Source organism: Papilio machaon, chromosome 7 (genome assembly GCF_912999745.1).
Source record: "Papilio machaon chromosome 7, ilPapMach1.1, whole genome shotgun sequence".
Lineage (NCBI taxonomy): Eukaryota > Metazoa > Arthropoda > Insecta > Lepidoptera > Papilionidae > Papilio > Papilio machaon.
Window position 1 is genome coordinate 5,573,998 of NC_059992.1, and position 27,556 is coordinate 5,601,553.

At 31.3% G+C, this 27,556-nt stretch overlaps 1 protein-coding gene across 4 annotated transcripts; it reads right to left on the reverse strand.

Moving 5' to 3' along the window:
* Nucleotides 1–153: 153 nt before the first annotated feature.
* Nucleotides 154–23,334, reverse strand: LOC106715031 (synaptotagmin 1). 4 transcript variants are annotated; one of them, XM_045678544.1, is made up of 11 exons: nt 23,217–23,334; nt 13,975–14,079; nt 12,601–12,756; nt 11,823–11,965; nt 11,179–11,271; nt 9,122–9,316; nt 8,532–8,708; nt 4,800–4,917; nt 2,711–2,844; nt 791–995; nt 154–484 (listed from the first exon to the last, which is right to left on the reverse strand). In XM_045678544.1, exons 2-10 carry the CDS (start codon nt 14,075–14,077, stop codon nt 801–803), a joined length of 1,314 nt encoding a protein of 437 aa, XP_045534500.1. In that variant the 5' UTR covers nt 14,078–14,079; nt 23,217–23,334; the 3' UTR covers nt 154–484; nt 791–800. The 4 variants fall into 4 exon arrangements, with proteins under 4 accessions (XP_045534500.1, XP_045534498.1, XP_045534499.1 ...); XM_045678542.1 differs by having other exon boundaries at nt 155–484; nt 11,179–11,277; XM_045678543.1 differs by lacking the exon at nt 23,217–23,334 and adding an exon at nt 14,680–14,816 and having other exon boundaries at nt 156–484; nt 11,179–11,277.
* Between the last annotated feature and the right edge of the window lie 4,222 nt (nt 23,335–27,556).

Consider the following 27,556-nt stretch of genomic DNA (forward strand, 5'->3'; position numbering starts at 1 on the left):
AAGAGAAAATACTGGTCTTTATTATTTGAACGATAAATTAATCTGTATTATCTTTATGTATTTTATACAGATTAAGATAGGTACTGATGTAATATGCCGTGATTAATAAATGACAAAAATAAGTAAAAAATTACAAACAATGGTAAAGTCTGCTTAGAGATTCAACAGTACGGTACATATTTAAATATTTTCATTGTTGTGCAAATATTTATAACAAGATATCAGGAAAAAATATTCATTTATTTATTTAGATACAAGATGTTAGTACATTTGTTGTTATACGTATTTTAAGTCTGTCAGATTAAGCGGTAACAAATATGTAACTCGCTCTGTTTAAATATTCGAAGCCTACTATCTACGTCAAACCTTTGAAAATACTTTAGGAGAGTTAACAAAATTGGTACAGTCAATAGGTTGATAAATGATAAGGCGTTTATACTCCGATCTCTGAACTCGTCCATCCGTGAAATGCTGCTCTGTGGGTCTGGAAATAGTAAATATACATTTAACCTCTTAGCCTCAAACATCCTGGCCGTGTATAATACTGTTGATGACAGGCGATAACGAAACATTTAAATTTTTAAATTTGAAATTAGAACTCAAGAATTCCTGATTGAATTTAATATGGTATGGTTCATTCGTTCCTTTAATTTAATTCGTTTCCAATAGGAATTGAAAAAAAAAAACACTGATTATTTTTTCTGAACCGTTAGAGCTTTATGGAAATGTATTTCCTGTATTTCCTATGGAAATGTGTACTCTGTATTTGGTATGTACTGTTTCAACCGACCTTGGTGCTCTTAATCCTTCTTCTCACCATCATCAGGGTCCTTGAGGGTATGCCACTGGGCGATGGGTCGCCGCGGGCTAGCCAGCATGTCTGACCAGTGACGCAGCTCCGTGCCCGACGCGTTGTAGCCCAGCACCACCTTGCCGATGGGCTCCGAAGTACCGATGCGATCGTAGTCGACCACCGTTACCACTAGATTCACTTTCTGTGACATTTTAGAAGATTATTATATCTTATTAGCGATAGGTGTAAAAGCATTGCTATCTAGTTACTACGGGAGTTATGAAGTCTAAATGTGGATTTCAACTACCCTAACAGTCGTACAAAACATATGGCCCTATCCCAAATTTTTAGAAATAAAGAAAGAGACAGCAATATGTTTTGTAAAAATGCAATAGATTTCGTTGGTGCGAATTTACAGATGTATTGAAGTGAAGAACATGAATATGAATCTTTGGTCTAGTGAATTTGTAACTTGGTTTGATTGCAATAAAGTGATTATGTAATAAAAAATCTCATTAAATAAGTAACCTTTTCGAAAGCAAGCAATATTTTCTAGTGGTTAGCATATATTGGAATCTTAGAATATTAATAAGTTAAGATTAATTACTGGTTATTTAGTAGCTCTATAGTAAATTAAGTTGATTTATTGCGCAGATGCTTGAAAAACATAATGAAATCTTTGTGAACGATAAAGATTGAATTGTTTGAAAAATTTATTCTAGAGCCGTAGGGACTTTAAAAACATAAGCACTAAGAGCATTATAAATAATTTGAGCATTCGGGATCTTGCGGGTCGTATAGAAGATTATATATTTTTGTATGCGCATGTTCATGCAATAAGCACATATAAAACATATATTGTACCACAAATCTAAAACACGACAATTATGACAACGTACTTACTCTTGGACATGTTTCTTACCTCTGTTTTAGTGTGGGGGGAGATCAAATAAACAAAATGGATGTGGTAACTACTAATTAAGGATTAAAAATAAACTAAATGGAAATAGATGAAATTATAGAAGAAGAAATACAGAAGAAGAAAGAGGGACTGGATTCCTCAAACCATAAGTAATTACAATTTGAAGTCACCAAAATTATAATGCAGTTACGAGGGGAGATTTGTCGAACACCACTTTGTATGGAGTTGTACTGGATTTCATATAATGCAAAGCAAATATATTTATACCAACAAATAAACGAGAACCTCCATCTGTAACGTGCTATTACGGCTGGAGGTCAACATTCAACAATTAGCGAGTATAAATAATGCTGCTTTGAATTATACAAAGTAAAAGGATGAATAAGGTTAAGGAAGTCGATTTGAAATTATTTTTTGCATATCTAAATAATAGTATAATCAACAGATGGCAAAGAAATGCAATGTCTGCAAATATGGATCATTCTGAGTGTCACAGAAGTGTTTTACAAAAGGACATAGGCAAAGGACAGGCGGGTTCGGATGCAAGTGGTGGTTAGTCCAGTATCACAACAATTAGTACACAACATCAATACGCATGGTACAGGCAACTTCGAATGACGGAAGCAAACGACGAACAATAAAGCGATCATCCCTGATCCAAATAAAAGCCTAAATGTTGTAAACAATGGATTCACGTTTTAAAAATAATTCCGTTACAAAAAATCCCTCAATTCCAAAAGATTTTCAGATATAACATAAGACGTCCATAATATAAAATTTCACTTAATTCTATCTTGCAATTCCCCGCAAAATCTTACATTTCAGATGAAAATAGGAAATCGTGTAATGGCCACTATGTACGGAAGATGTTTATGTCTGTTTACAAGATTAGGCGTTCATTTGGAATGGGCACAGTGTATAACTGCTGTCCACATTCGAGACCGCTCCGTAACATACGCCGTAACACTGATTTTTTTTAAAATCTCGGCTCGCACCTGTATTTGTTCGAATGGTACTTCAAAAGTAAATGACTCGTTGTAATAGGGATTCAGTGTGCATTTCTTGATACTTGTTTTCTTCTTCTTGAGACGTTTGCCGTTTTGCATTAGTGCTATCTTTACGTACGGATCTGTTGTCACACGCCGATGCGTCCGGATATGAAAAAAATATTTATATATTAGACATTAATAATATAATCGTAGTCAACGTGATATATGCACACATGGAATGATGTGTTATTGTATTTTACTACTAAAACCTATAGATTGACGCGTTCTTAGTTGTGTTACGGTTTGTCACTAAAGGAACACTAGACTAGTCTACCCTAAAAATTGATAAACTATGAACAGTATGAAATTAAATGGATGTATGTATACTTTTTCTAAATATTATGTATGTTGTGCATGAAATTTTTATTGTATGCAGTAACTATTATAGCTTGAAATACAGATAATGTATGTGAATTTTATGAATTTTATGTTTATTTCAAAATATTATTCAAGACATTTATTATAATCGAATATAATTATAATTTAAAAAGTAGAACAAGATCTCTGAGTGCGTGCTTTAGTTTGTGCAGTGTTATTTTCAAAGTTATAGAATTGAGTGTGTGAATTTTTTTTTTCTTTGAAAAATGGAAAGATCATCTATAAGTTTTATTGCAAAACAATTTTTATTTTTTTATTTTTCGCAATTATTAAAAAGTTATATCAAAATCAAAATTAATTTTTGTATCCAGTACCGAAGACGCGCCGAGAACTCCCGAACAAATCTGAGCGCGTGTGACGTCATACTGTTTTTTTGTCAACTTGACAGCTGACGTATAATAGCTGTAAACGATGCATTTGGATATGTTCCGATATGCACTGGGAGCACTGCACAGTGCTATCACTGTAGAAAAATTCGTTCTGTTATGGACTGCCAGTATACTGCCGCAGTACCCTAGGGAAATATATGACGTCATAAATCGCCGCCATATGCTACTGAGCACTGGCGTTTTCGAGGTAAGGTACTCGCAGTACCTTGATCACGTGATCAGTCAAAACCACTCGAGTGCCTAACGTCTTATAAACAAAGCTATGCAGTTTAATCAGAAAATTTTAAAGTTCTGTAATTAGTTTGGATTAATAAATAAAACAATGGAAGAATTGCAAAAATTAACCTTATTAGACTGTGTTGATAATGAAAAACATATTCTTTTATATGAAAAAGTACTTACTTTTATTATATTATAAATTCAATTTACAATTAATATTAATTAAAATATTTTTAATTTGACACTACTCCAAAACAGTTTTTTTAATGTACTAGAAAACTTGAACACACTCATTTGAATGCTGTGTCAAAAAATGCTGCTGAAAGTAAACGGGATTGCGTTCCGTTTTAAATCGTAACCAGTATAACTGGCTATAAAGGGACGGATGGCTTCACAGTATACTGAATTGACGTCACACTGTACAGTAGTCGCAGTGCATATCGGAACATACCCATTGTGAATTTGCGAAACATTATGACGTCACAAGTATTGTGGCTATCGTTCACATTCACGTGACTATATTTTAATTTTAAATCGCTTGTAATTAATTGAAAAAAAAAATATTTTTCGTTTTTCACGTTACACATCGATAAAATTAATAATTAAGTTTTTAAAATATATATAAAAAATAAACATTAATTTTTTTTCACACTCCCAATTAGAATTAATGAGAAAGGAAATATCTAAGCCAAAACAAAGATTATTTCAAGAGAATAGTCTTGTCATTGATATGTTTTTCTATTCGGAAAAACATATGGAAAACTTTATATAGGAAAGCATTGAGTGTTAGGCTGTGAAAATGTTAAATTGAACAATATAAAGAAATCTATTAAATTTATATATACATATACTAATATTAGAGATAATGATTATTACGAAATGTATTTATTTGACTACTCATGCATACTATGTAATGAAAAGTCAAGCTTCAAATGTAAAAAGAATAAGTTACCCTAAAGTTCCTGAAATTAGACATCAAGTGTTATAAAGTGTAGTCACGAAGTTGCAAGTATCAACTAATGTTAGGCGGTTAATAGGAAAGAGGTTACCTGATAGACCACCAACGTCCATCTTCTTCAAGTTCTTGGCTTCCAAAATGACAACAGTCAGTTTTCCAGCGGTCGGTACATATCGCAACGAGAAACAAATGTCTCCCAACTTGTTGTCCTGAAAAACATGTTCCAATACGTGCATTACTGTTATAAAGATCCCCGTGTATAACACAATCTTGATGTTATTTTGTATGATCTTCATTTGTCTAATAAATTAATTGATTGTTCCACACTGAAAGAATATTGTGTTTAATAATTCTATAACTTTGTGACTGTAAGACGTATTATATATTAAAATAAAAAATAAATCCTATTGATTTGTATGTGTAAATTAAATTTTGGTACAGTAGGATTTGGGTAGTGAATAATTTGGAAGAAAGAGTTAGGATATTGTGTAAGGAATCCATAGCGTTGAGAGTTGAATCAGATAAGCTAAATGTAACACATATAAATATCATACTGGGTATCAAATCGCGGCTTAGGGCGGATAAGGGCATATAATTGGTTAAAAAGACAAATCAAAACCAACAATAGCTTTGTGTGGGTCTTCTAAAAGCGTTGTCATGGGTTGCTCAATCGGCACAGATTTTCGAGACGCAAGTGAATGTTTTGTCATGTTTGATTTTGTGTAAATAATGCCGATTGTCGTCGTTTGATCGAAAAACTGTGCGGATGTTCGTGCTCGGGATGGCATAGCCAAGAAAGTGTCGGGTTTAGGTAGCCTTTTGGGTTATGGAGTTTGCAACTAGTCAGTCAACCGTAAAATGTATCATTGGACGAACATTGTCATAGCGTTACATATAACGTTTTAGCACATCGACGTCAATCCATCTAAAAAAACATCAAATAAAACACGGTACATAAACTTTCCAACAAAACACTATAAGGATGAACAAAAAACAACTTCACATCAAACCTAAAACATATCTTTATAAAGCAGTTTCCCGCCGACGTCAAAACATATTGGTAATATTCTGTCATAACATTACGATCTGTTGCCGAAATGAAGCCAATGTCTTTGCACCCAGCTCAAATCATCAAATGGTAATGACATATGCTCACCTTCGCAGCGATCCTTACAACTGTTCATTCTAATAGCGACCTTATTGACCTTACATATATGTATATTTAAATTAAATATTTACCTATATTCTCTATTCCGCAATAAGACCAACCATTTTAGGAACAGATCGCAATTATCTAATAGCAGCCATCTATAGACACATATACATACATATATACTTATTACAGGTAGGTATATAAATCCTCTAAAGAAGTAACAAATTAAGGTCCAATAAATTAAGACATGTTTCAAAGAAAATATTTTTTGGAATGTAAACTGTCTGGTTAACCTCTTTAAAGGATAGATCATTTTACTACACATCAATACACTTTATTAAGGTCGGTACATCACACTAGGAAATAAAGCTACGGGGTGAAGGCAATAGCCGGTGGTATCAAATGATACGTTTACTAAATTATATATTCGAAAATTATCTTTTCATTATGTAAACAAAAACATAATATTGTTTTAACTTTTGCTTAGAAAAATTGTTTTGCATTGTCCTTTTTTCTTAATTTTATTTTGCAGAGATGATCTACATCTCATTATTTTACTTGCAATAAAAAATACTGTAAAATATATAAGATTAAATAAAAATGTTACTATTGTCTGGCACGTTTCTTCTTTTGTCCACCAGATGGCGATCTGTAACATACTTGTAATCATATAAGTTGTATGTTAAGCATCTTTAATTGATTGTAAATTTGCTTAAATTTAATGTGAAAATATTATATACAATGTTATTTATGTAAACGGGATGATTGCAAAACTATTATTTAATTTAACAGTTTACATCTCTTGAACTGAGCACAAGTATTTTATAAAAGTAAATTATGAAATATTTTTGATTTTAATATTACAATGGTAAAGATAATTTTGTTAGCATCTTTTTTAAGTTAAAACTTGCGTAAGATGAGACGCTTTAGCCAAATTGAGTGCAAAAAAATATTGTGAATAATTCGTGTGCTAGTGTACAGTCACCTACAAAAATACTGTTGAAATGTCATTTGTTTTTGTTGAATTAACATTTGAGGAGATAACAAACTAATTTTTAATAAATAATTGTAAAATTTTGATAACAAATGACAGTTCAAGGTTATAAAAGGATTGTGAACGACGTGCATGCATCATTCCCCAGCCGCAATATAAACTAAATAGAGTGTTGGATGGAACAAACAAAAGAAACGACAAAACAAAATAATACTATGGTATGATGGGTGATAAAAGGTAAGGTGACCAAAGAATCCTGGAACTATCATGTTTTATATTCCAATGTTGAAATATAAACCTAAACTTATATTTATAACCTAACATTTATACAACTCATGAAATAACTTATCATTGTTAATGTTTCTAATAATGTTCCAATTAATTGTGTATTTATAAAATTAACAAAACGTATTTGTTATACATTTATATTACATCTTGATGTGTCTCAAAATAATACTTACGTGAATGATCATTTCGTTTTTGAAGCGGCATGCAAGATTGTTCAGGACACAATCAAACACAGCCAAGCAGAGCAGAGAAAATATGGAGAAAAAGAGAAAAAACCAAGTAAATACATTTTTGTCGTCGAAATTAATTTTTTTTCTCGGAAAAATAAATGACGACTCATTTGACAGAGGTATCTTGACATGTTTTAAATTAACAAAATTGTTTCAAGTCTTACAGGATATTGATTTAAACAATTTTGTCAAGAGCCCTCAGCTTTGAAAAGTGCAGAAAATTTAAAAAAAAGTAGACCATTCTTTCAATGTTTTGTATTTTTTTTGTAAAAAAAAACCAATTTTTTCTCTAATAAAAACAAAACGCTTAAGATCCAAAATATTTGAAAGAATGGTATATTATTGAAAATAATGCTGATCTGCCAAAACAAATCCATCGATCGTATAAATAATTGTAATGTCTGCATTAAATACAATGTGATATAGTGATTTGTGAGAGGCGTAAGAATGGCTGTATCAGTGGGTGTGTTTTGTCAGTTAGCTTAAGCTAAGAAAAAAAAAAGATAAAGTTGTCTCTTAGTCGATTTTGCGCTTAAATGTATTTCTTTGCTTTGTTGCCTTATTACTAATACTGTGCATGAGACCATGTTATATATCTACCTTAATGTACCTATTCATTAGTTTGTGTATATACTATATTATATATATTGTTGATGTGACCTGGGTGTCTGTTTATTGTTAACACATTCGTATGTTGTTAACATTTTTGTTATTTACGTTTTTTAAGTTTAGAATTTATTTAATTTAGTACACCTTATGAGATGTAACGTTATGTGTTATTTTGTTTTTATTTAAAACTTTAGATTTATGTATAGTTAATTATAATTTACTATAAACTATAATTTTAATTAAATCTAGTAATTTTAGCTGGAAGCTGGTTGATTTATTTAATAAATCGTAAACCTTAGATATACTAAACCCAAAAATAATTAAATTACCGCTCTGAAGAAATCATCTTTCGCTGAAAAGTAAAACTTTAGTATTATTATCCTAAAATATTAACGTACAGCAAGTTTAAAATAAGCAGAACCTTTTTACCTAAAAAATATAAATTAAATTATTTTAATAGAAATAGAAAGAAATAATTGTACAAATTGAGAAAATATCTTTTGTATATTTTTTCCGTTCGATTTTTTTGCTACTGTTTTTATATCGCACCTGTCCACCTTCTCCTTCGACGCTCTGCAGCTCACGCCATTCTTCAATGGTCTGTGCCAAATCCACCTGACACAGCGGCACCTTTACCTCTCCGATCTGGTCGTGCTTCGAGAAACGATCGAAGTCGAAAATGGCGAACACCAGAGTTTTATTCATTGCGTCCGCGTATGGTACGTTCTGTACAAAGATCAAATTGAAGTACATGTAATAATCAAATATGAGAACTAACATACCCTCTGGTTTATTAAAATTAGTGCTTGTCATACTCGTATATCACTCTTATTTGAAGATATTCATCAGACCGTTTTTGGTGATGATTATTTAGTGCGGTTCTAACAAACAATGGTAGTGTACATCGGTAGTGACCAATTCGTTTACATTCGTATAACGTATCTACGAGCCACGCCCATCTGTTGCGGATACCCTTTATAGATCCAATATCCAAGCCAATCAGGTTGGTCCATATACCAATCTGGTTATTAATAATTTTCAACATATTTTATTTAGTTTCTTAATTCATCTTATAAACAAGTTTTAACCATAATGAATATAAATAATTAATTACAATAGCTTATATAGAAACGATTTACCTTAAAGACGAAAGTTTCATTGAATACAGGATTCAATGTTTTCCGATGCACTTTGGTTTCGAACTTCTTCTTCTTGTCAGGTAACAGATACACCTTGACGTAAGGGTCCGATGTGCCGCCCATGTCCAGAGCAGGCAGTTCCTCGGCTTGTATCACCGTCACCGATAGACTGTTACTGTTAAAGTCGTACTCCAGCTGAAGGACAAAACTTCAATGTAAACCTACATTAAAATGATTCACACATAAAGATACTAACGAGATAACTCTGCGCGATATACAGGGAAACTTAAGAAAAATAAATGAAAAGAAAGTACTTGCGACATGACGAATACAAAACATCCTAAACACTATTTCCCCGTCAAATTCCCTTCTCCTTCCGAACCTTCCTTTACTATAAAATGGTGGGATGGAAACCCGTTCGGCATAAAAGTCAGAAAGATGACATAATGTTGTCTGAAACATGTTGACTTTTAGAGCTCAGCAAAATGTTGTCTTTTCGATAACTTTTTGCCGATGTCATTTTAAAGCAATCTCAATGATAACTAAATGATGACTTTTCGAGAACATATTTTTTTGTTAATAAAACTTTAAAAATTTTTCAGATTTATTGAATTTCCTTAATAATCATTTTTAAAAAACAATTCTAGTTACTTTTTCAAAAATAAATTTGGTGTTCAATTCAAAAATAATTCGAAATTGAAATATACGAAAAATTGAATTGTTAGTACTTTTCGCGACAACAGCGGCCATTTTGTTCTATACGGACCTCTCACTCATCCATTAAAGAGTGATTGTTGACAAGCGTGAATTGCATCGTAATTCGTTCGGCATTGCTAAGTGGTTTTATTCAATTATTACAACATAAACGTATTATTTTTGACTTAACATACTGGTTGAAACTATAATTAATAGTATTTGTGATTCTTATTATTCAGTTAGTTATCAAGAATTTAATTGCCGAACAAATAAACTTGTAAGTATGAATATAGGTTATAAACACATTTTTTTATATTTTATAACTAATTAAATTATTTAAAATTGTTGTAAGACGATGCTCGTCGCTATTTTAATTAAATGCAGTTTAAATATTTTACTTTTTAAAATATTTCTAACTTTAAACATTTGTATACAATTTTGTTCATTTAATTCATACATAATAAAAAAAAAAACTTATCAGCATCGTCTTTGTAAAAGTGTCTGATAAAATTTAGAATGCGCTAAAATTTAATGAATATTTTCAATTTCTAATTTGATATTTTTTTAGGATTCAACACAAGATGTAAAAGTAAGAAACTAAAAGTAGAAAGAGGATAAAATCGTCAAGTTCTTCTGATAATGAGGGTATGTAACAAATAAAGTTGTTCAATTATATATAATTATTTTGTTCCTTATTAATAAAACACTTTATTTTCAGATAGCGGAATAAATAATATACCAATGCCACCTGCCACGTACGTGAGCCAAAAGGATCAGCAACCACCACCAACATTTAAAACTCCTATATCATTACTTGAGCCGTAAAAGTATTTATAATTTTAATAATAAGATTATTTATATTGGTATGTCATATCGTTATTATTCATTACGTTATCAAATAAACAATAATTAAACCTATTTACCATGTCGATTTTAATTTTACACTAGCCTCTTAATTTTAACATAAAAATGTTATCTTTCTGATATCTTTTTAATGATCTCTAAAAGATGGCGCTAGATGGCTCATAAGAGAGCTTTATGTTAACTTTATGTTAACTTTATGTTGACTTTTTGGTTATCATTTCTGATATCAGATCTTGAATAATGTTAACATTAAGAGAACTTTATGCTATCTTCTTGCCGAACGGGAAAGGGAATTAAAATATGACTTCAGATACGATAATCATTAGACCAGTCTCGGAAATACTTCAGAAACATAACGAAAAATAAGTATCAAAAACTGTTCATGAGATATTTTGGATACAATATTTTGTACGAAGCGAATAGGTTTGTAATATGAATCATAAATATATAAAATATACATACAGCATCGTAGTCCTTGTTTGCAGAAATCTAGTTACCTTGTACTGGAGCTTGCCTAACTTCTGCTCCTCTTTCTTGGAGTCTCCATCATCAGGTTCCTCAGCGTTCTCCGTGAGCTCTTCCATGTCCGGCTGAACCTACATGCACGTCCCGCGGCAAACTTTATGTGAATAGCTTATAACTTACATGTAATGAATCCAAAAAACGTATGATACCTTTAAGTACACACTTTAAAGGTCAAGATGTGAAAAAGAACTGAAAAGGTTTTTACTCAATAATTAAAAAAAATAAATTAAATAAAGACATTATACCTCTTTATGAATTTCCGTAAACGTTTTACTGATTGTGCAACTGAATTTTGAAAAATTTGTATAAAAACTATATTAATATCTAAAATTGTTATAATTTTATTATTTTATACCACTTCACCTCTTTATTATTAAATAAAAAAGACGTAATGAAGTAGACATCAGAATGAAACAAAAATTATTTTTATTTGTCAATTAATTTTAACACTTTAATATTAGCACTAGTACTATTTTTAGAGGTTTTATGTGTAATTGAAGAACGGATTCATTGTAATTTCATGTTCTAGGTATTGCTAGTAGTACTACATGAAGTAGTGGTAGCCATTCTTTTATTTTGCAAGTTGTTTTTGCTTCTTTAAATGTTCACACGTTACCTTCTCCTTGTAGGCTGAACCTAGGAGCTGGACGGACTTGAAGTCGACCCCCTTCATCCCCTTCTTGCCGTCCTTCGAGCGTCGCTTGCGGAAACATCGCCGGATGCAGCAGAAACATATGCCCAGGATGACCACGCCAACGCCTGTTTGAAACAAAATTTACATAATCATGTAACTTACGTAAATATATTACGTTTAATCATATTATTAAGTCTTTGCTCAAAAGTTTTGCTAGCCTGTAAAAGCCTATTCAACTAGTTTTGAAGACACCTTTGTACTTGGACGAAAACGCTGACTCGGCAACTTATTCCAATCCTTTGTTATAATCTTATCCCTTAATTTTCATAGAACGTTAAGATTGTTATTAGCATGTAGAATATTTCCTTAAAGATGGGAGAAATTTAATTAAATTTAACTTCGTCTTGACCTTCAAGAGGGTAGTTGAATAATTAAATGTTTTAATTTAACAAGATCGTAAATTCGTAAACATAAATTAGTTATTGAATTATAAGGTTGAATTAGTTAATAAATTTGTTTCCAGATATATGACCACATTATTCTAAGATCTTTTGATTATAATTGTTGTACTTTTAGAGTACTAATAATTTAGAAAATTTCTTCTGCAATATCAAAAAGTTACCGAAGAAAGCATTTACAAGTATAACAATTGATTGAATATTTGACATGCCTTTCTTTTCTTTTCAGTGACATAGAAATTTTCATCAATATAGAGTAAAAATACATATATAGCAGGAAGATGAAAGAAATAGCAACTTACCAACAAGGATGGCAACCAACTGCCAAGTCTCCATGTTCAGTTTGTGTGCGACCTCCGCGGCTACCTTCTCAGCTGTCGACTCCTGAGGGACTGTTGTGGATGACATCGGGACATAGGATTCTGTCGCAGTGCCGCCCGTTACTGGCGGTGCCAATGCTAAAATTAAAGAGATTATGTGAATACACGATTTAAAAAATTATAGATGGATTGGATGCTATATGCCTATATGCTATGTACCTTAAATTGGTACATAATTAAGGTCTAGAAACGAAAGTTTTGAAAAGGATTTACTGTTTGGCGTGGAAAAGTTATAATTATTTGCCTCAACGAAAACAAATCAAAAGTAATGAAAATTGCAATGGCAATTTACTGTTAATGCCATTAAAGGATTACTTTATTCGTCTTATTAAATTCATACTACAAATTTTGTTTGTGTTAATAACGCAATTTGTAATTCAATTAGGTACATAACTATCAAAATAAATTTTACTTACAAAATTTCTTACAAATCCTTGTATAATGTAATGTAAATTAAATGTTCTTGATCCTTTGAATTTAGACATTGACTATATACAGTTTTTTCATTAACAATAAAAATTTTAGTTAACATACACTTGGAGATACTTATAAAGAAAAGTAATCTAATGTCTTCAACTCTTCAGAGCACATTGCAATTATTTTATTAAAAATATTTGCACCAAAGAAATTGTAAACTTTATCCGATCATATAAATATGTCACTCACAAACTCATAAAACATTCACAATCAACGTCAGACACATCGGACCTCGCCCACGCATTAGAATAGTTCCTATGAAACGCGGATAAAAATAATGTCCTTGATTTTAGATATACTAACATCGTGTCAGAAGTTCATCGTTATATTTGAGATAGAAATGCGGGATCGATAAATAAATTAAGCCATCTATGTATGGAAAACAAACTATCATATTTATCACTTTCAGTGATTTGATTATAAGGCATGTTAATATAAAGAATTTTTCTAAATTACTGCCTGGTACACAAAATATAACAAAAAATAGTCTTCAAATAGAGGTACGAGAGAGCTAGGGTAGATCATGAAAATAGTTCTACCCTACAAAATAGTAAAATGTTACACTATCAAAGCCTTAATCCCTTTCAGGTATTCCTCAATATTTTGCTAACCCATATCCGATTCTTCCCTTCATAAACGTTTCAATCTAATCTGAAATTCTTCAAGTTGTTCCTCTTTGGTCAAATTGATTTATAATTAAAATAATAATTAACCGCTTGTATGTATCTACTCTACCATAAAGAAATCGTCTCATCTAAAGGCTGAAGATGTATAGATAAAAATACATTGCAGGACTTCAAGATAAGTTTAAAAGATTACTTGAGGAGCCGTTCGATGGTGGCATCGCGCTGGGTTTCACCGTAGATGACAAGTTGTCCGCTTGGCGGCGCCACCGCAGCACCGCTCCCCGTAATGGCGACATGTCTGCAACCAAATGTCAAAACTTAATAATCAATTAATAACTGTCAAGTTTAAGATTATTCTAGTACTCAACAGACAAAGAGGAATTCTAAAAAATAAAGTTATTTATTGTAGAATAAAGTCTTAATATTTGGCAAAAAATTTAAACAATTCCTTACTGGGTTATTATGTTAAAGTTAAAGGCAAAACAAAGCAAAAAGTACGTCTTTGTCATTGAAGATAAGCTCTTATTTGCTAAAAAAATATTTTATTCTTAAATAATTACAAAGAATGTTAAGCCTCTTTACAATTTAAATAAAATCAGTAATTTTTCGTATAAGAAATTACTCTGTTTTAGCGATGGATGTTATGTAAAAGATTTTTTTTAGCCGACTTCAAAAAGAAGGAGGTTATCAATTCGACTGTATTTTTTTTTTCAGTATTAATTAATCTAGTATTTTAATACAAGCCTTATAATATCTTCATTTGTTTTTCGAAGCGATTTATGTTCTACTCTTTTCCGTATCGCGGATAATGTCGGTAAGTAAATTAGAAGGCTTAGGAAAATGAAACGACAATTACAAATCTAGGAGTTAGACGTTGAAAAATTCAATAGAAACTGACCTTATTTTATGCTCCACCAAATTAAAAATGATCACGAACACTTTAAATACGAATAATATTTCGACAGTCACTTTTCGCGAGTTTCGCTCATTTCTTACGGATTTAAAATTCGAATGATGGCTTAGTTCTGTAGTGAAGCCAGGATGGCGAAGTTGCGCGCGCATTCGATCGATCGCTGCTGCGCGCAGCGATGTTCCCACATCCCCGACACACGAACGGTGACGATGTTTACGTCACAAGTTGCGTACATTGACGAGTTAGCTTTTGCCTACTTCCATTGAGTGGGCGTCGATCATAACTTAACGTGAAATGTATATGTGAAATGGAAAATAATTTTTAACACGACAATGATTATGATCGTCAAATATCTGTACACAGGTAGTTCTTGTAAATGCTTCTAACCCAAATAAGCTTTGATAAATTGATTATGTAATAACCTGTACTTGAGAATTTTCTCTGCCCTGCTTCTAAGATGTAAAGGTTAATAATAACAACTAATAATAAGAATCTAGAAAATGTTAACATGAAATTAAGAAAAAGATTATTATTTTTGTATAATCTATATGTAAGTACAATTAAGACAGGTTCAAGGAGAAATATGTTTATGTACTTAGCAGTATTCAGGAGTTCAATGGCAAGGTGAACATTTAATTTCTTTATAAAACCTTCTTCTCGACCACACGTTTCACTTTTAAATGGAATATAAAGACTGTCGTATACGGAATTAAACTGTATCTTCTACTTGAAGCAGTCAATGTATATCCATCCTAAGGTAATACTAGTACCGATTGTTTAAGATGTAAGAGAAGAAACAATAGTGGAAAAAAGAGTATACAATCTATATAACATTATACATATTTACATAACCTATATACAGACATTTTCCATAACGTCTCCTTTTATAACTACGTCTACTGCGCAAGACATCACCTTTGCCAAATAGCCATTTATTTGGTACAGAGAGCTACAGCCAGAGTTGTACTTTGAAACCGTGTCAAGTTTTTCTTTAGGCTCAGTACCTCTTGAACGCCTTGTTATATCTGCAGTTGGCAAAAAATATACCATAATTCTGTCTAGATGAATTTCAATAGCGTGTTTTGGTAATTTACTTGTTTTTTTTCATTGAAGAACCATAAATAAAAGTTTAAGTATTTTCTTCATACATAATTTTGTACAATACACCGAGTATTTAGATTTTATTCGCCTGACAGAAGGGTAATTTTTTCCGGGCTTGTTTCTATATTCATTCTATTGTAGCCTCTTCTTGTGGCTATACGATTTGTATTTTATTCGAAATATCCAGTAGTTTGAGTTCATTTGCTAGTATTTTTTTCTTAATTGAATACTCTTATGTTTCGCGAATGTTTTACAAACATTATATAACTTTACTAATCTTAACTTATAAAGAGTTAAGTTATATAAACTTGTATTGGTCTCTATTAGTTAAGCTATATACAGCTTAATTTAAGTAGAATGAATAAAGGCACGGTGACTTTGAAGTAGCACTTGTATAACTTGCTCTTTAACGCTAAGAGCGTAGATACGTAAGCAATTTCAAGGTCACCTACTTATCAAGCAAACATTAGTAGAAACTATGGTTAAAACTTAATGAAAATTGTTTAAACAGTAATAATATTATTACACTTTTTTGCATTTAAAAGGTGTAATATAAGATGAAATAAAAAACTCTGCGAGGTTTTTTAACCTACAAAGAAAATTCTACACATTCTTTATGTAAATGTGAAACGAGATTGCTACGTCTTGATTCAAGACTTACGAATACGTAGCGAGATTCAGTATTAAAGATGTATGTGTAAGTTTTGCTTGGCAGAATCCTTCGCAGTATACTGCAGAGTGATCATTTTTATCAGAAAGACAGTAGTAATATTACCGTTTATAGTCACCGATCTGCGGAAAGCTATTGGATACCCGTATTTAAGTCCGCCGTAAAGATCGAAATAGCAAATGATTTTCCTTAAGGAGTGGGTGAATTTATTCATCTTTAAGATCTTTTATAATGTTATATGTTGCTATCTGCTCCAATAATGCTAATACTAAAATGAATATCTTAGATAACCATTAAAGTTTGATTTAAATCCTGTCAGGGACGTAGGAGGGTAGACGTTTTCTCCACCCACATAGATGTAGCAATGCATATAAATTACTCCGTAGAAATTTCTAGACAATATTGATGATTCTAGATAACCGTGGAATAATGAAAACAAAATATGAAACTATTAAATTTTGACAGTTATTTTAATTAATATGAACTGTGAACTAGAGCGAAGTATAGTACAAATTAAAATGTATAAAAACTTTAATCGACATTTTAATCACAGACCAGAGAGATTCAAATAAATCACTTATAGAACGGACATTCGAAAGTATGGATGGATTGTGTGAAAGAGGATATGCGTAAGAAGGTGATAAATTCAGATATGACGGCTGATAGAGATGTATGGAGGAGTAGTACATACTGTGCCGAACCTCCATAGGGATAAGGGCAGGTTGATGATGATGATTCGAAACATCATAGCACAAGTGTTAGGAACAAATACACTTAGTGGTTATAAGTTGTGGATTACGGTTTGTTTCTTGTTTTCGCGTCTATTGATACAAAATTGAACGTCTTCTCCAAGAGCGATTGATGGTTTAATTGAATGAATCTTAGTTCTCACACTTTCTATCAGCGACAATATAAACTATCACACGACTTCTTAATAATGTTTATACAATGTATTTGAAAACTTCTATTGTACTGTATGAATATATGCATACACATTTGTATTAGAGATTTTGTACTGGGCTCACGTGAAAGATTAAAGGCGAAGTAAACTGACTTATTGGAACGGTACAAAATAATTTCGAAATAACCTTTTTGAAACTTTGAACATGAAAGTTTTAAAAACCTTCTTAAAGTTTAACTACGTGTTTTTAAGGTTTCTAGGCTTTTAGATTAATGTTTTAACGTTGCAAAAGTTACGATTTTAGTTGAGAAATTTGTAACAGTTTTACTCAATTATTACAAATTTCTCTACTCAAATCGTAGTAATTACAGTACGTTTTTGGCCAAAAAATATATATTTTACACACGCATTTCTACTGACGAAACATCTGTACAGAAACATATTGTTATCACTCTTGTTCATTTTAAAAATTGAGATAGGAATATTATGTTTATTTAGGTATAGATAGGGTAATTTACACCCACGGTACTAAAGCCTCTTGGGAATTTAATACTACACCGACATTGATATTAAACTCACAAAGGTTTCAAGAATGTAAAGAATCGCCGACATTCTTCATAAAGTGCACGAGTTTATTTCAAATTACTTCAGGCTTTTTCTCGACATAAAGGAGACTCCGAAATGAAATGTGTAAAAAGTCTTTGTTTCTTGTAATTAAAGAGGTATTTTTTCGAGTTTATATCCATTTTGTTAGTTTTATAACAAGACTGCTACATAATGTGATGTAATGTAATATATACAGTTCAATTAGTTGCTATGTTATTTTATTTAGAATAATGCTAACTTAGAGACATTCAATACTAAAACTACAATTCTTTTGCTCGTTTTCATGATCAAGATAACATTTAAAATACACTTTTAAATACGGCCATTTAAATTTCCTATAAAATAGTTATTATTTCAAAGCTCTAAGTAGAATAATTTAGATGTAGAATGCGAAGTTAAAATTTTACTAATGTAAAGCTATTGCAAGGAGTTTTTTTTAGTAATTTAATAACGTAACTTTGACAGACGTGTTCAAATGTTTGTAGAAAATACGTGCATTCACACGCGCGCGTTCATTCGTGCGCGTGGATACGTGAGGAGATAGAGTGTTTATGTTTATTGAATAATTTGGATGCGTAGCTGGTTAGTTCGAATGTTAGAAAAAAGTGTCGCTCTAACAAGCATCTAGTCATGACAGGTTCAATAGATATTGGATATTGAAGTATATAGTTTGTGCCCACATTTCTAATGGTATGATGATATTTTATATGACAGCTGTCGGGTAAAATACGGGTAAAATAAAAAATAAAAAAATCACTGTCGCCTCGGCGCCTGACTAAACGCGATAAAGAAAGATTTTTCTTGCCTTGTTCACTAATTTATGATTTACGAGGGTTTCTACTTATTTCTACTATGCGTATTTTTTCAAAGTTTTGTCTTAATCAGATAAAATATGACTCTGAAATTTAAGTTAAAACTGTTGACGTTAACACGAAATTACTAATTAAATAAAGGCATAATATATATTATGTTTTGCACAATTCAAAGTCACCCTGATAGGGTAGCTAGTATTGAATATTTTTTATATGACTGCGGCATAAAATATTCGATCACCCACACACTACAAGTAGTGGGGGCGTTAAAAAAAACCTTCTATGCAAATTATTCGAATTGCGTCGTTTCTTGTCAAGTATTCGATATGTTAAAAGCTTTTGTGCAAGTCACGACCTCATTTCATTTCGCGACAGACTTTTTATTGACAAATAATACTTTACATGTTTCTATATGTACTAAATTTAACATTCAAAAGTTTTACTTATATACATAGATCTGGACTATGCACATATTTCTAAAGTATTACATTTTTATACCATTAATTATTATTTATGAAATAATTTTCTTGAATCGATACCATTTTTGAAAAGAGAACAAATGACTTGTCAATTCGATACTTTTTGTTTTTAAATCTTTATGTAATATAATCATTCATTTTACAAAAAGAGCAGAAGGTTTTTTTGAAAAAATAATATACACTAGTTTAAATTTTACTTCACCGTGGTTAAAGATGATATTTACGAAATTTAATTCTAAGCCATAAACGTTACTATGTTCATGTTGGCAGTACTGCTTTGTACTTGGGCCAATGGTGATATAGTTGACGCTTTTATAATATTAGTAAGTTTATAAAAATTGTATCCGTGACATTATTTTAGTGATAATTTAATTACTGGAAAATGTTTCAATTATACCGTAATTTTTGCAATTACTTATGCAAGAAAGATTAAGTTGTGTATTTGCTTTTAGTATTTTAATTTTGCCACTTCGTTCAAGGTTATAAAAGTTAACATTTTATATTAATCATTTAACAGTCTTATTTAATATTATGCTTGTAATAAATGTGTGTGTTAAAACTTTTAAGTGGTATAATTTAAAGGATTGGTGTTTGTTATATCAAGTCCTGATTTAACTGAAGTAAGTAAATATTACTTTATTCTATTTTCTATATTATCAGCAAGCAATAAAAATTATTGGATTATTTATTTATAGGTCATGTAAGTCGATGTATTATGAGATTTCAAATGTAGGTTGGTGGGGTGGTTTCCATTGGCAAACGAAATTATTAGGTCGCATTTTATTTGTAACCTATTTTTATACACAAAATCTAATTTTTAGATGTCAGTGATTGATGTTGGTACTAAAAGAATAAAAGAATATCACTGAATATCAAGTTGATAAAAGGTATAAAAATTAAACATACATACATTTGTTATTGAAAGTTAACTATGTTACTAAATAAATATACGATAATTTAAAAGAGGAGTTAAATCGAATGGGAATGTTTTGTATCTCTTATATTTAAGTTACGTACATATGAACTAGATATTTAGTAACGTAGAAACAAAGTCAGCTTATTTTATCGCGTTTATTTAATGCGAGTAGAGCAAAGTTCCACATTTTCATAATCGCATTTTATAAATCTTCCAAAATTACCATGAGTTTCTACTACTGAATCGTTTCCATAAAAACTTATATTGTTATCTCTTTTCAAAGAGAGATGAGATGCAATGGAAACCCACCGTAAAATGTTTTGCTTCAACATGCCTCAGTCATTTGTTTCGAGATTCATTCTATGAAAATGAGCTGATGTTTTATATAAAAAATGTCAATATTCTGAAGGTCAAAGTTAATATTAAAATACATCAAAGAGTTCATTCTATCATTTTATTTCTATATTGTAAAATATAAAAATACCTTTAAAATCAATATACGCTGAGAGTAGGTGCCGCAAGGTCTGACTGCGAATAACCTTGCGTGAAATGCCGAGATGTTTCAGCCGATATGGGCTCCGCTGTGGTGCTTCATGTGAGTGTGGCCCACTTGTGTGCCGTATTATGTAATATACATAATATACAGATATGTATATAAAATGTTTTAAATTTTAAAGAAATTGAAACTGTTTTTTGGCACCTCTCGTGTCTTACGAAGTCAGAATTTTAGAATTGTATCTATTGAACATTTTCAGCTTTACACAGACAAAGTTGATGACATCCAAGATTTAAAAAACAGAGATTTTGTCATAATATCAATTTTAAAATTATTTTTTCATGAATTTTTGAACTGGTAAAATTATACACCAACTAAAATAAATGATACGAGGAAACATATTTTTTAATTTAATCAACACATTTTTGTACGACTTTCCCTTAGCGTCTAAAAACTTTTGCATTTAGAATTTAAAGCATTGTTATGCAATGTTTTGTATTTTGACCTAGTTTTTTTTTCATTATGTCAGGCGTTGACTGACTGTGGCATAATCATTTTATCGAACCGGGATAAAGCAGTTGTTAATTAGTTTTGATAGTACTTATTACGTGTGCTATGTTCGAAGAATTTTTTTTGTCGCAAACCTGCCTCTATGTTCTGTGAGGCCCTTCATATGTAAAGCATCATAAAACTTCGAAACTAATACTGTACCCTTGCGTCGCGCTTCGTACACACAACGTTGAATCGTCGACGTGAGTTGTCTATTCGGACAGTAAGGCATAACGAGTACATGTCAACTGCATGCTCCGCCATCATGACAATCGTAGCGACTTTACTTTTTATATTGAATAAACTAGTGCTTGACCACAAACCCACTTGATGGTAAGTGGCTATGTGATCGACGACTTACGATGATTTTGATAATCAAGTTGCGAGCGACTGGTTTTGGTGACTAAAGAACAAAATGACTGCTACACTTGCCTGTGTACGATCCGCTATGGTTATCATATTGCGTAAGGCTTAGCGAATGAAACCGCCGGGTTTTGAATATTTCCGTTGCCTCGTGTATGAAGGACAAAACAAAATTTTCGCTGCCCACTAATTTTCTCTTATTCAAAAGATTACGTTAAAGTATCAAGGATGAGATTTGGTGCAATAGAATAGAATTACTATTGCAATTGTTTAAAACTATTGTTTATTGTGTACCAGCAATTTATTGGAAAAAGTTTGATCGACCTAGATCTCTCCGACACAACGGCATTGAGATGCGCATTTAACTTTTGCATTAATTTAGATATGTTAAGGGATCGAAGAGGCGAAGTTCTAGGGAGGCGAGAATTCACTCTTATTAGGTCAAACTAATTATTCCTAAAACCAGAAGTTCTTTTTTGCTTAATACAAAAATGTCATAACTTAGTTGAAGGTTATTTAACAGCAAAATAATACAGGAATATTTTTTACAAAAAATTGAGACTGATGCTTTCTTGCGATGGATAGCAGTCTAATAACAATTAAATGTAGACATATTCAGAGCGTATGGAAAAGTAACGATGATATTTAATAATTTTATTTTCCTCGCTACTTTCTCCTCATGAAATTAAAAAGAAAGTAACCAGCTTATGCTATATTTCAGTAAGTAATCTTTCTCTGTGCTGAATTTCATCTAGATCCATTTCGTGGTGTGTTAGAGTTACCTGCTAACAAATATCCATCTTTCCATCTAAACTATCGCATTTATAATTGATTATAAGATGATTTATTATTACTAAGAAGTAAAAAGGTATGAAGTTCAAGAAAAGTAAGTGATTAAAATTAAAAGTTTGTTTAGAGTTTTATGTGATTTCGTTTTCGTACATAATTGTAAGAGCATTTCAGTCTACTCTATACTATATCGTATAACATTTGAATATCATATGTTTAGGTTTTTGTTTACACTGTATGTCGAGATAACATGTTTTCAGAGTCAATAAATATTTGTATTGTACACATATGTAGCAAATGTATAATTTGTTTATATTAATGATAACAATCTTGTTATGTTTCGTTACATGAATTTTGTTTGCAAATATTTTTTAAGGGCAAAAACATGTGAATCACAAGCAACTGAAATATTTCAACTTTGAATTAAAATGAGTTCTCTCATAGATTGTGTTAAAATTCAGGACTCCTGTTTTCATATGTAGAGATCGTATACTGTGCTCTTAAAATAAATAAAAAATAAATCTATACAAAAAAGTCTCAAATTTAAATTATTATTACATTAGCTATCGCCTGCGTCTCCGTCCGTGCGAAGTTACAAAAAAACATAATAAGTACTCTATGTGTTCTTCCAGACTATGCTACATGTATGCCAAATTTCAATATCCATTGAGCCGTTCTAGAGTTACCTTCAAATAAACATCCATCCATTCATCCATCCAAAAATTTATACTATTTTTCGCATTTATACTATTAGTAAGATTTAAATAAAAACGTTAAATTTATTTTATTAAGGTCGACATTTAAAAAAAAAAAGTTATAGACAAAAAATCTTTGACTTACCGTTATTTTGTGAGTCGATTTCGTTTTTAAATTTTAATGTAGTGTATCCCAAATCCCATTCTGCATTAGATTGGGCACAGGGCGAGGTACAGCGCCTAAAGCGATGCCAGCGCTCTCTCCGTCTGAAACGGACTAACTATGAAGCGTTGTGATCTTACACTCGTAACGCTCTGTATATTCCAGCATTAAAGCGCTTTAAACTATTGACACTCAAACTTCTAACCTATTTATTATATAATCATGTAATAGACAGCACCAAAGTACATTTCTTTTTTAATAATACACATTAACGGCTTTATAGAATATCTAAAAAAATGTTTAAAAAACAATATTTGGTTGGGAAAAAGTTAAATGAAATCTTTATTTTCGTTTAGAAGTGTGGAAATAGATGTGTTTTAAACATGATTGTTGTGAAAATACAAGTAATTATAATTATTAAATGCCTATAAATTCTTGAAATTGTTGTTAAATTTTGAATAGAAAAAGTAAAATATTATGTCATTGTCTATGGACTAAAGCGCTGAATTCGCTTTATTTTCAAAGACAAATTTCTTGTTGCCAAACCGCATTGATTTTTGTTCAGCTATGGTATTGAATACTGAAGGCATCCCTGTAAGTTATTGCCAAAGAATTTGAATGAAATCTTTTTAATATCTAATTTAATTCAAAAACATCATAAAGTCGTGTTTTACAATGATCTTGTAAAATCCAAATTTTCGCCATATGACAATTTTACTTTTACAAGACAAAAAGGCTGTCTATATGGCTACTTATAATTATTATAAAACGTAAGAAATAATTTTACGTAGAAAAGTATTAAGTTTGCTACTATATCAAATTAAAAAACCGTATTATTATTAACATATAATTTAACACTTCTACTGCTGAATTCATGTAAAGTACCATCTACCGGAAAAACTACTAAATTAAGTTCTTCTCTCTTAGGTTCTTATGTTTTGTAAAATACGAAGACTGAAAATATTTCAGGGCTGTTCGTTACAGAGGGCAGTATAAGCCTGAAGAACCTGATGGTAAAACGAAGTATAGTTAAACATCGAAAACAGATGGCGTTGTTATTTGCTGCGTACAAAATTTAACTTTTTACATTGCTATTTTCAGTTTTTTTTCTTTTTCTTTATAGGAGAAGGAGGAAAACGAGCAACGGACCGAAAGTTATTTGATCCGACGCCCATGGACATCCGCAACGCCATAGGAATCGCAGATGCGTTGCCGGCCTTTAAGGAAGGTATACGTACAGTTGTAATAGAGTTCGTAGTTTAATACGTATTTGGAACTGAAATAGTTTTCAACATTACATAAAGTATGAAGGTATATATAGTCGAACCCGGATAAGCGAGTTATTGTTCAGTTCTGACGGACGACTTCCATAAGCCAGTTACTGGAGTTAGAGAGAAACCTCTATAAACGAGAAAGATATCGCGATTCCTTTGACTATTGCCTATCCAGGTTTGATTGTATTTTAAATAAAGCTGAAACTGACAACAGTCGTTGTGTTATATTAATTTATAAAAGTTTTTGGATGTAATTACTACCAAAATTATATTTATTTTTTTACAACAGAGATACGTAATTAAATGAATGAAAAAAGGTACTTCAATTGTCTATTCTCTATTCTCATGTAACAAATTATACTCGGAGAGTATTCATATAGAATTCTACGAACTTTATACGGATGCGAGCAATTGAAAATTATCCGTGTAATAAATGGTTAACATTATTGAAAGACGTTTTACATATTGTGAAAGAGTACTTTTACAGTTTATATTTATTGAAATCGCATTTTTGTAGCGGACAAACTCTGAAACAACAAGCAAATTTTTATTACTCCAGTTGTTCTTATGTTGTAGAATAGAATAATGTAGTAATTTATTTGAATTCCTTTTATAGAGCTGAGTACTACTAATGTTAACCTAAACACACAAATTATACTTTTAATGGTAGTAGATTAATAAGAGTCGGTGGCTCAGGGGTTAAGCACTTGACTTGCAATCTGCAGGTTCTGAATTCGAGTCCGGCATGTACCAATGTGTTTTTCGAGTTTCAATTTACCTTATGTACATTTATCCGACGTTTTTACGGTCAAGGAAAACATCGTGATGCAACCTGCAAATATCTGAGAAGCAATTCAAAGATATGTATGAAGTCAACCAACCCGCACTAGGCCAGCGGGGTTGACTATGGGCCTAGTCACCCCTAAATTAGGGTAGGCTTCTAGCTCCTCGGTGGGGTCGTATAGTGATCTGATGATAATGAATAGTAGGTTACTATAATATTATATCTTTACATAATAATATTAGGAAAATTTCACTTGTCTTTCTTTTTTCTTGCATTTTTGGTTCTCGATTTTTAGTAGTGTTAAATATAATATTACCAAAGTAAATTATAATTAGAGAACGGTCTGTTCGCATAAATCTCCGCCAGCATTCGTGTTACGGTATGCGCTTTAATCCATTAGTCGAGGGATAGTCGCTGGCAAATTGCGGTGGTCGTTAACTAATGATGAAAGGATATGTCTTCGTTATTCGGTATGGACACAGCAAGGAACGTAAGTACGATCCATGCGACCATTCATTACACAATTTATGAGCCGTAAATCTTTGTGTAAAAATTCCAAAATCAAGTGACAGTCAGGGTAAGATCTTGCTTTATCGTTTGTTGATGCAACATGAAGGAACTAAAAGTGTAGATAAAGCAGAAAAATTATGACAAAATTAAAACAGTTTAAATTTGACGTTAGAACTACTTCAATGTAAAGCAAAATATACTTCTATAATTATATCTAGAAAGTAAACTACAATAGTCTATTTAATTCAAAAAAATAATTAAATCGTACTAAAATAATATAACTACTTACTAAAATCATAAATGCGAATATTTAAAAGGATGGATGGATGGAGGGATAGATGGATGTATCGATGGATGGATGGATGGATGGATGGATGGATGGATGTTTGTTTGATGGTATCTCCGGAACGGATCAACGGATCTTGATGAAATTTGGCACAGATGTAGAACATAGTCTGGAACAACACATAGGCTTAATAAGTTTTTTTAAATATAAATAAGACCAAAATTTTATTTAACTTTACTTCACTATACGTCAATCCCACTTGTCTCATATTCTTAACGTTCAGAATGCTACAAGGCCGTCGCGTCGTATTTAAATATTTTTAAAAATAAACTTTTTTACGTTTCGAAAAAGTTAGTAGTTTATTTGTTATAAAACGCTAAGGCGTGTATTTAGGCGGTCACGGAGCAAGCGGAGTGCACTCAAACCAAAGTACTTGTATGTAATTAAGTTCCCTTAACCGGACCACGTAAAATTTCAAAGCTAAAATAGTAAATTCACTTTTAACAAATTATAAATTTTACATTTCAACATTTTAGGAAATTGTTCAAAATAGGTCAGTTGAAGATTCTAAAGAATTTAGTGTTATAGGGGACATTTTTAAAAAGTAAACCGTGGTAAGATACTTTTCATGATATTAACAATCAAGTAAATTATTTGAAAGGAATGTAGTTTTTTGTCTTTCAGAACAATGCAATAGTACGGATATTCAAGAGTTCAGTTTTAAGTTCATTTTATTTTCTTTAATAAAGACACTTCCTTAGCTACTCGTCTTTGTCTCCTAATGTTGAGACAAGGAACGTTTCAATATGTTGCAATACGTGATCTCTCTAAAACGTTATTGCTATCGTACAGACAATTTCATTTGACTCGCTTTAGTATTATTTCGTGAGTTCATCTACGTACTAGGAAATATATTGCTTATTTCACTTATGAGGTTTTATTACGTACACTTGCTTTTAGGTTTTTGTTGCTGTTTATTTGTGTTTATCTGTTATACATGCTTGATTAATACTACACCTAATTAGAGATTAGATGTGCAAAGACTATCGAAGTTTCTATCTATAAAGTTCGGCCATTTTAATTACGAATAATTAATTTAACATTGCGGATATTATTGTTATGAATTATCATCCGTTTTCAACATTTGAGCTCCTATTTATCCTTTGTGTAAAGAAGTATTCGGGATTTAAAGCAAGATGTAAAGTTTAACTTTGCTACATAACCGCTACAAATTCTCTCAGGATCATCTAAATGCGACCCTCGTGCGGACGATTGAATGTTGTGACCACCGGGACTCTATTTACTTAAATGTTATGGATTGATATTTACTGGCAATATGGTACAAAAGTTCTCTAAATAAAAATAAGTACTGATTTTGCATATTGTGAAGTAACTAGGACGGTGATGATGATAACGATGATATTGGTGATGATTAAATAATGTACATGTAACACACACAATAATATCT

Excerpts from the sequence above, each read along its gene's own strand:
- LOC106715031 (XM_045678542.1), bottom strand. The coding sequence starts at position 14,077 with ATGTCGCCATTACGGGGAGCGGTGCTGCGGTGGCGCCGCCAAGCGGAC. Across the intron at positions 11,966-12,600 it reads GTTGGTTGCCATCCTTGTTG|GCGTTGGCGTGGTCATCCTG; the intron begins GTAAGTTGCTAT and ends TGTTTCAAACAG. Across the intron at positions 2,845-4,799 it reads GGACGTTGGTGGTCTATCAG|ATCCGTACGTAAAGATAGCA; the intron begins GTAACCTCTTTC and ends GTGTGACAACAG.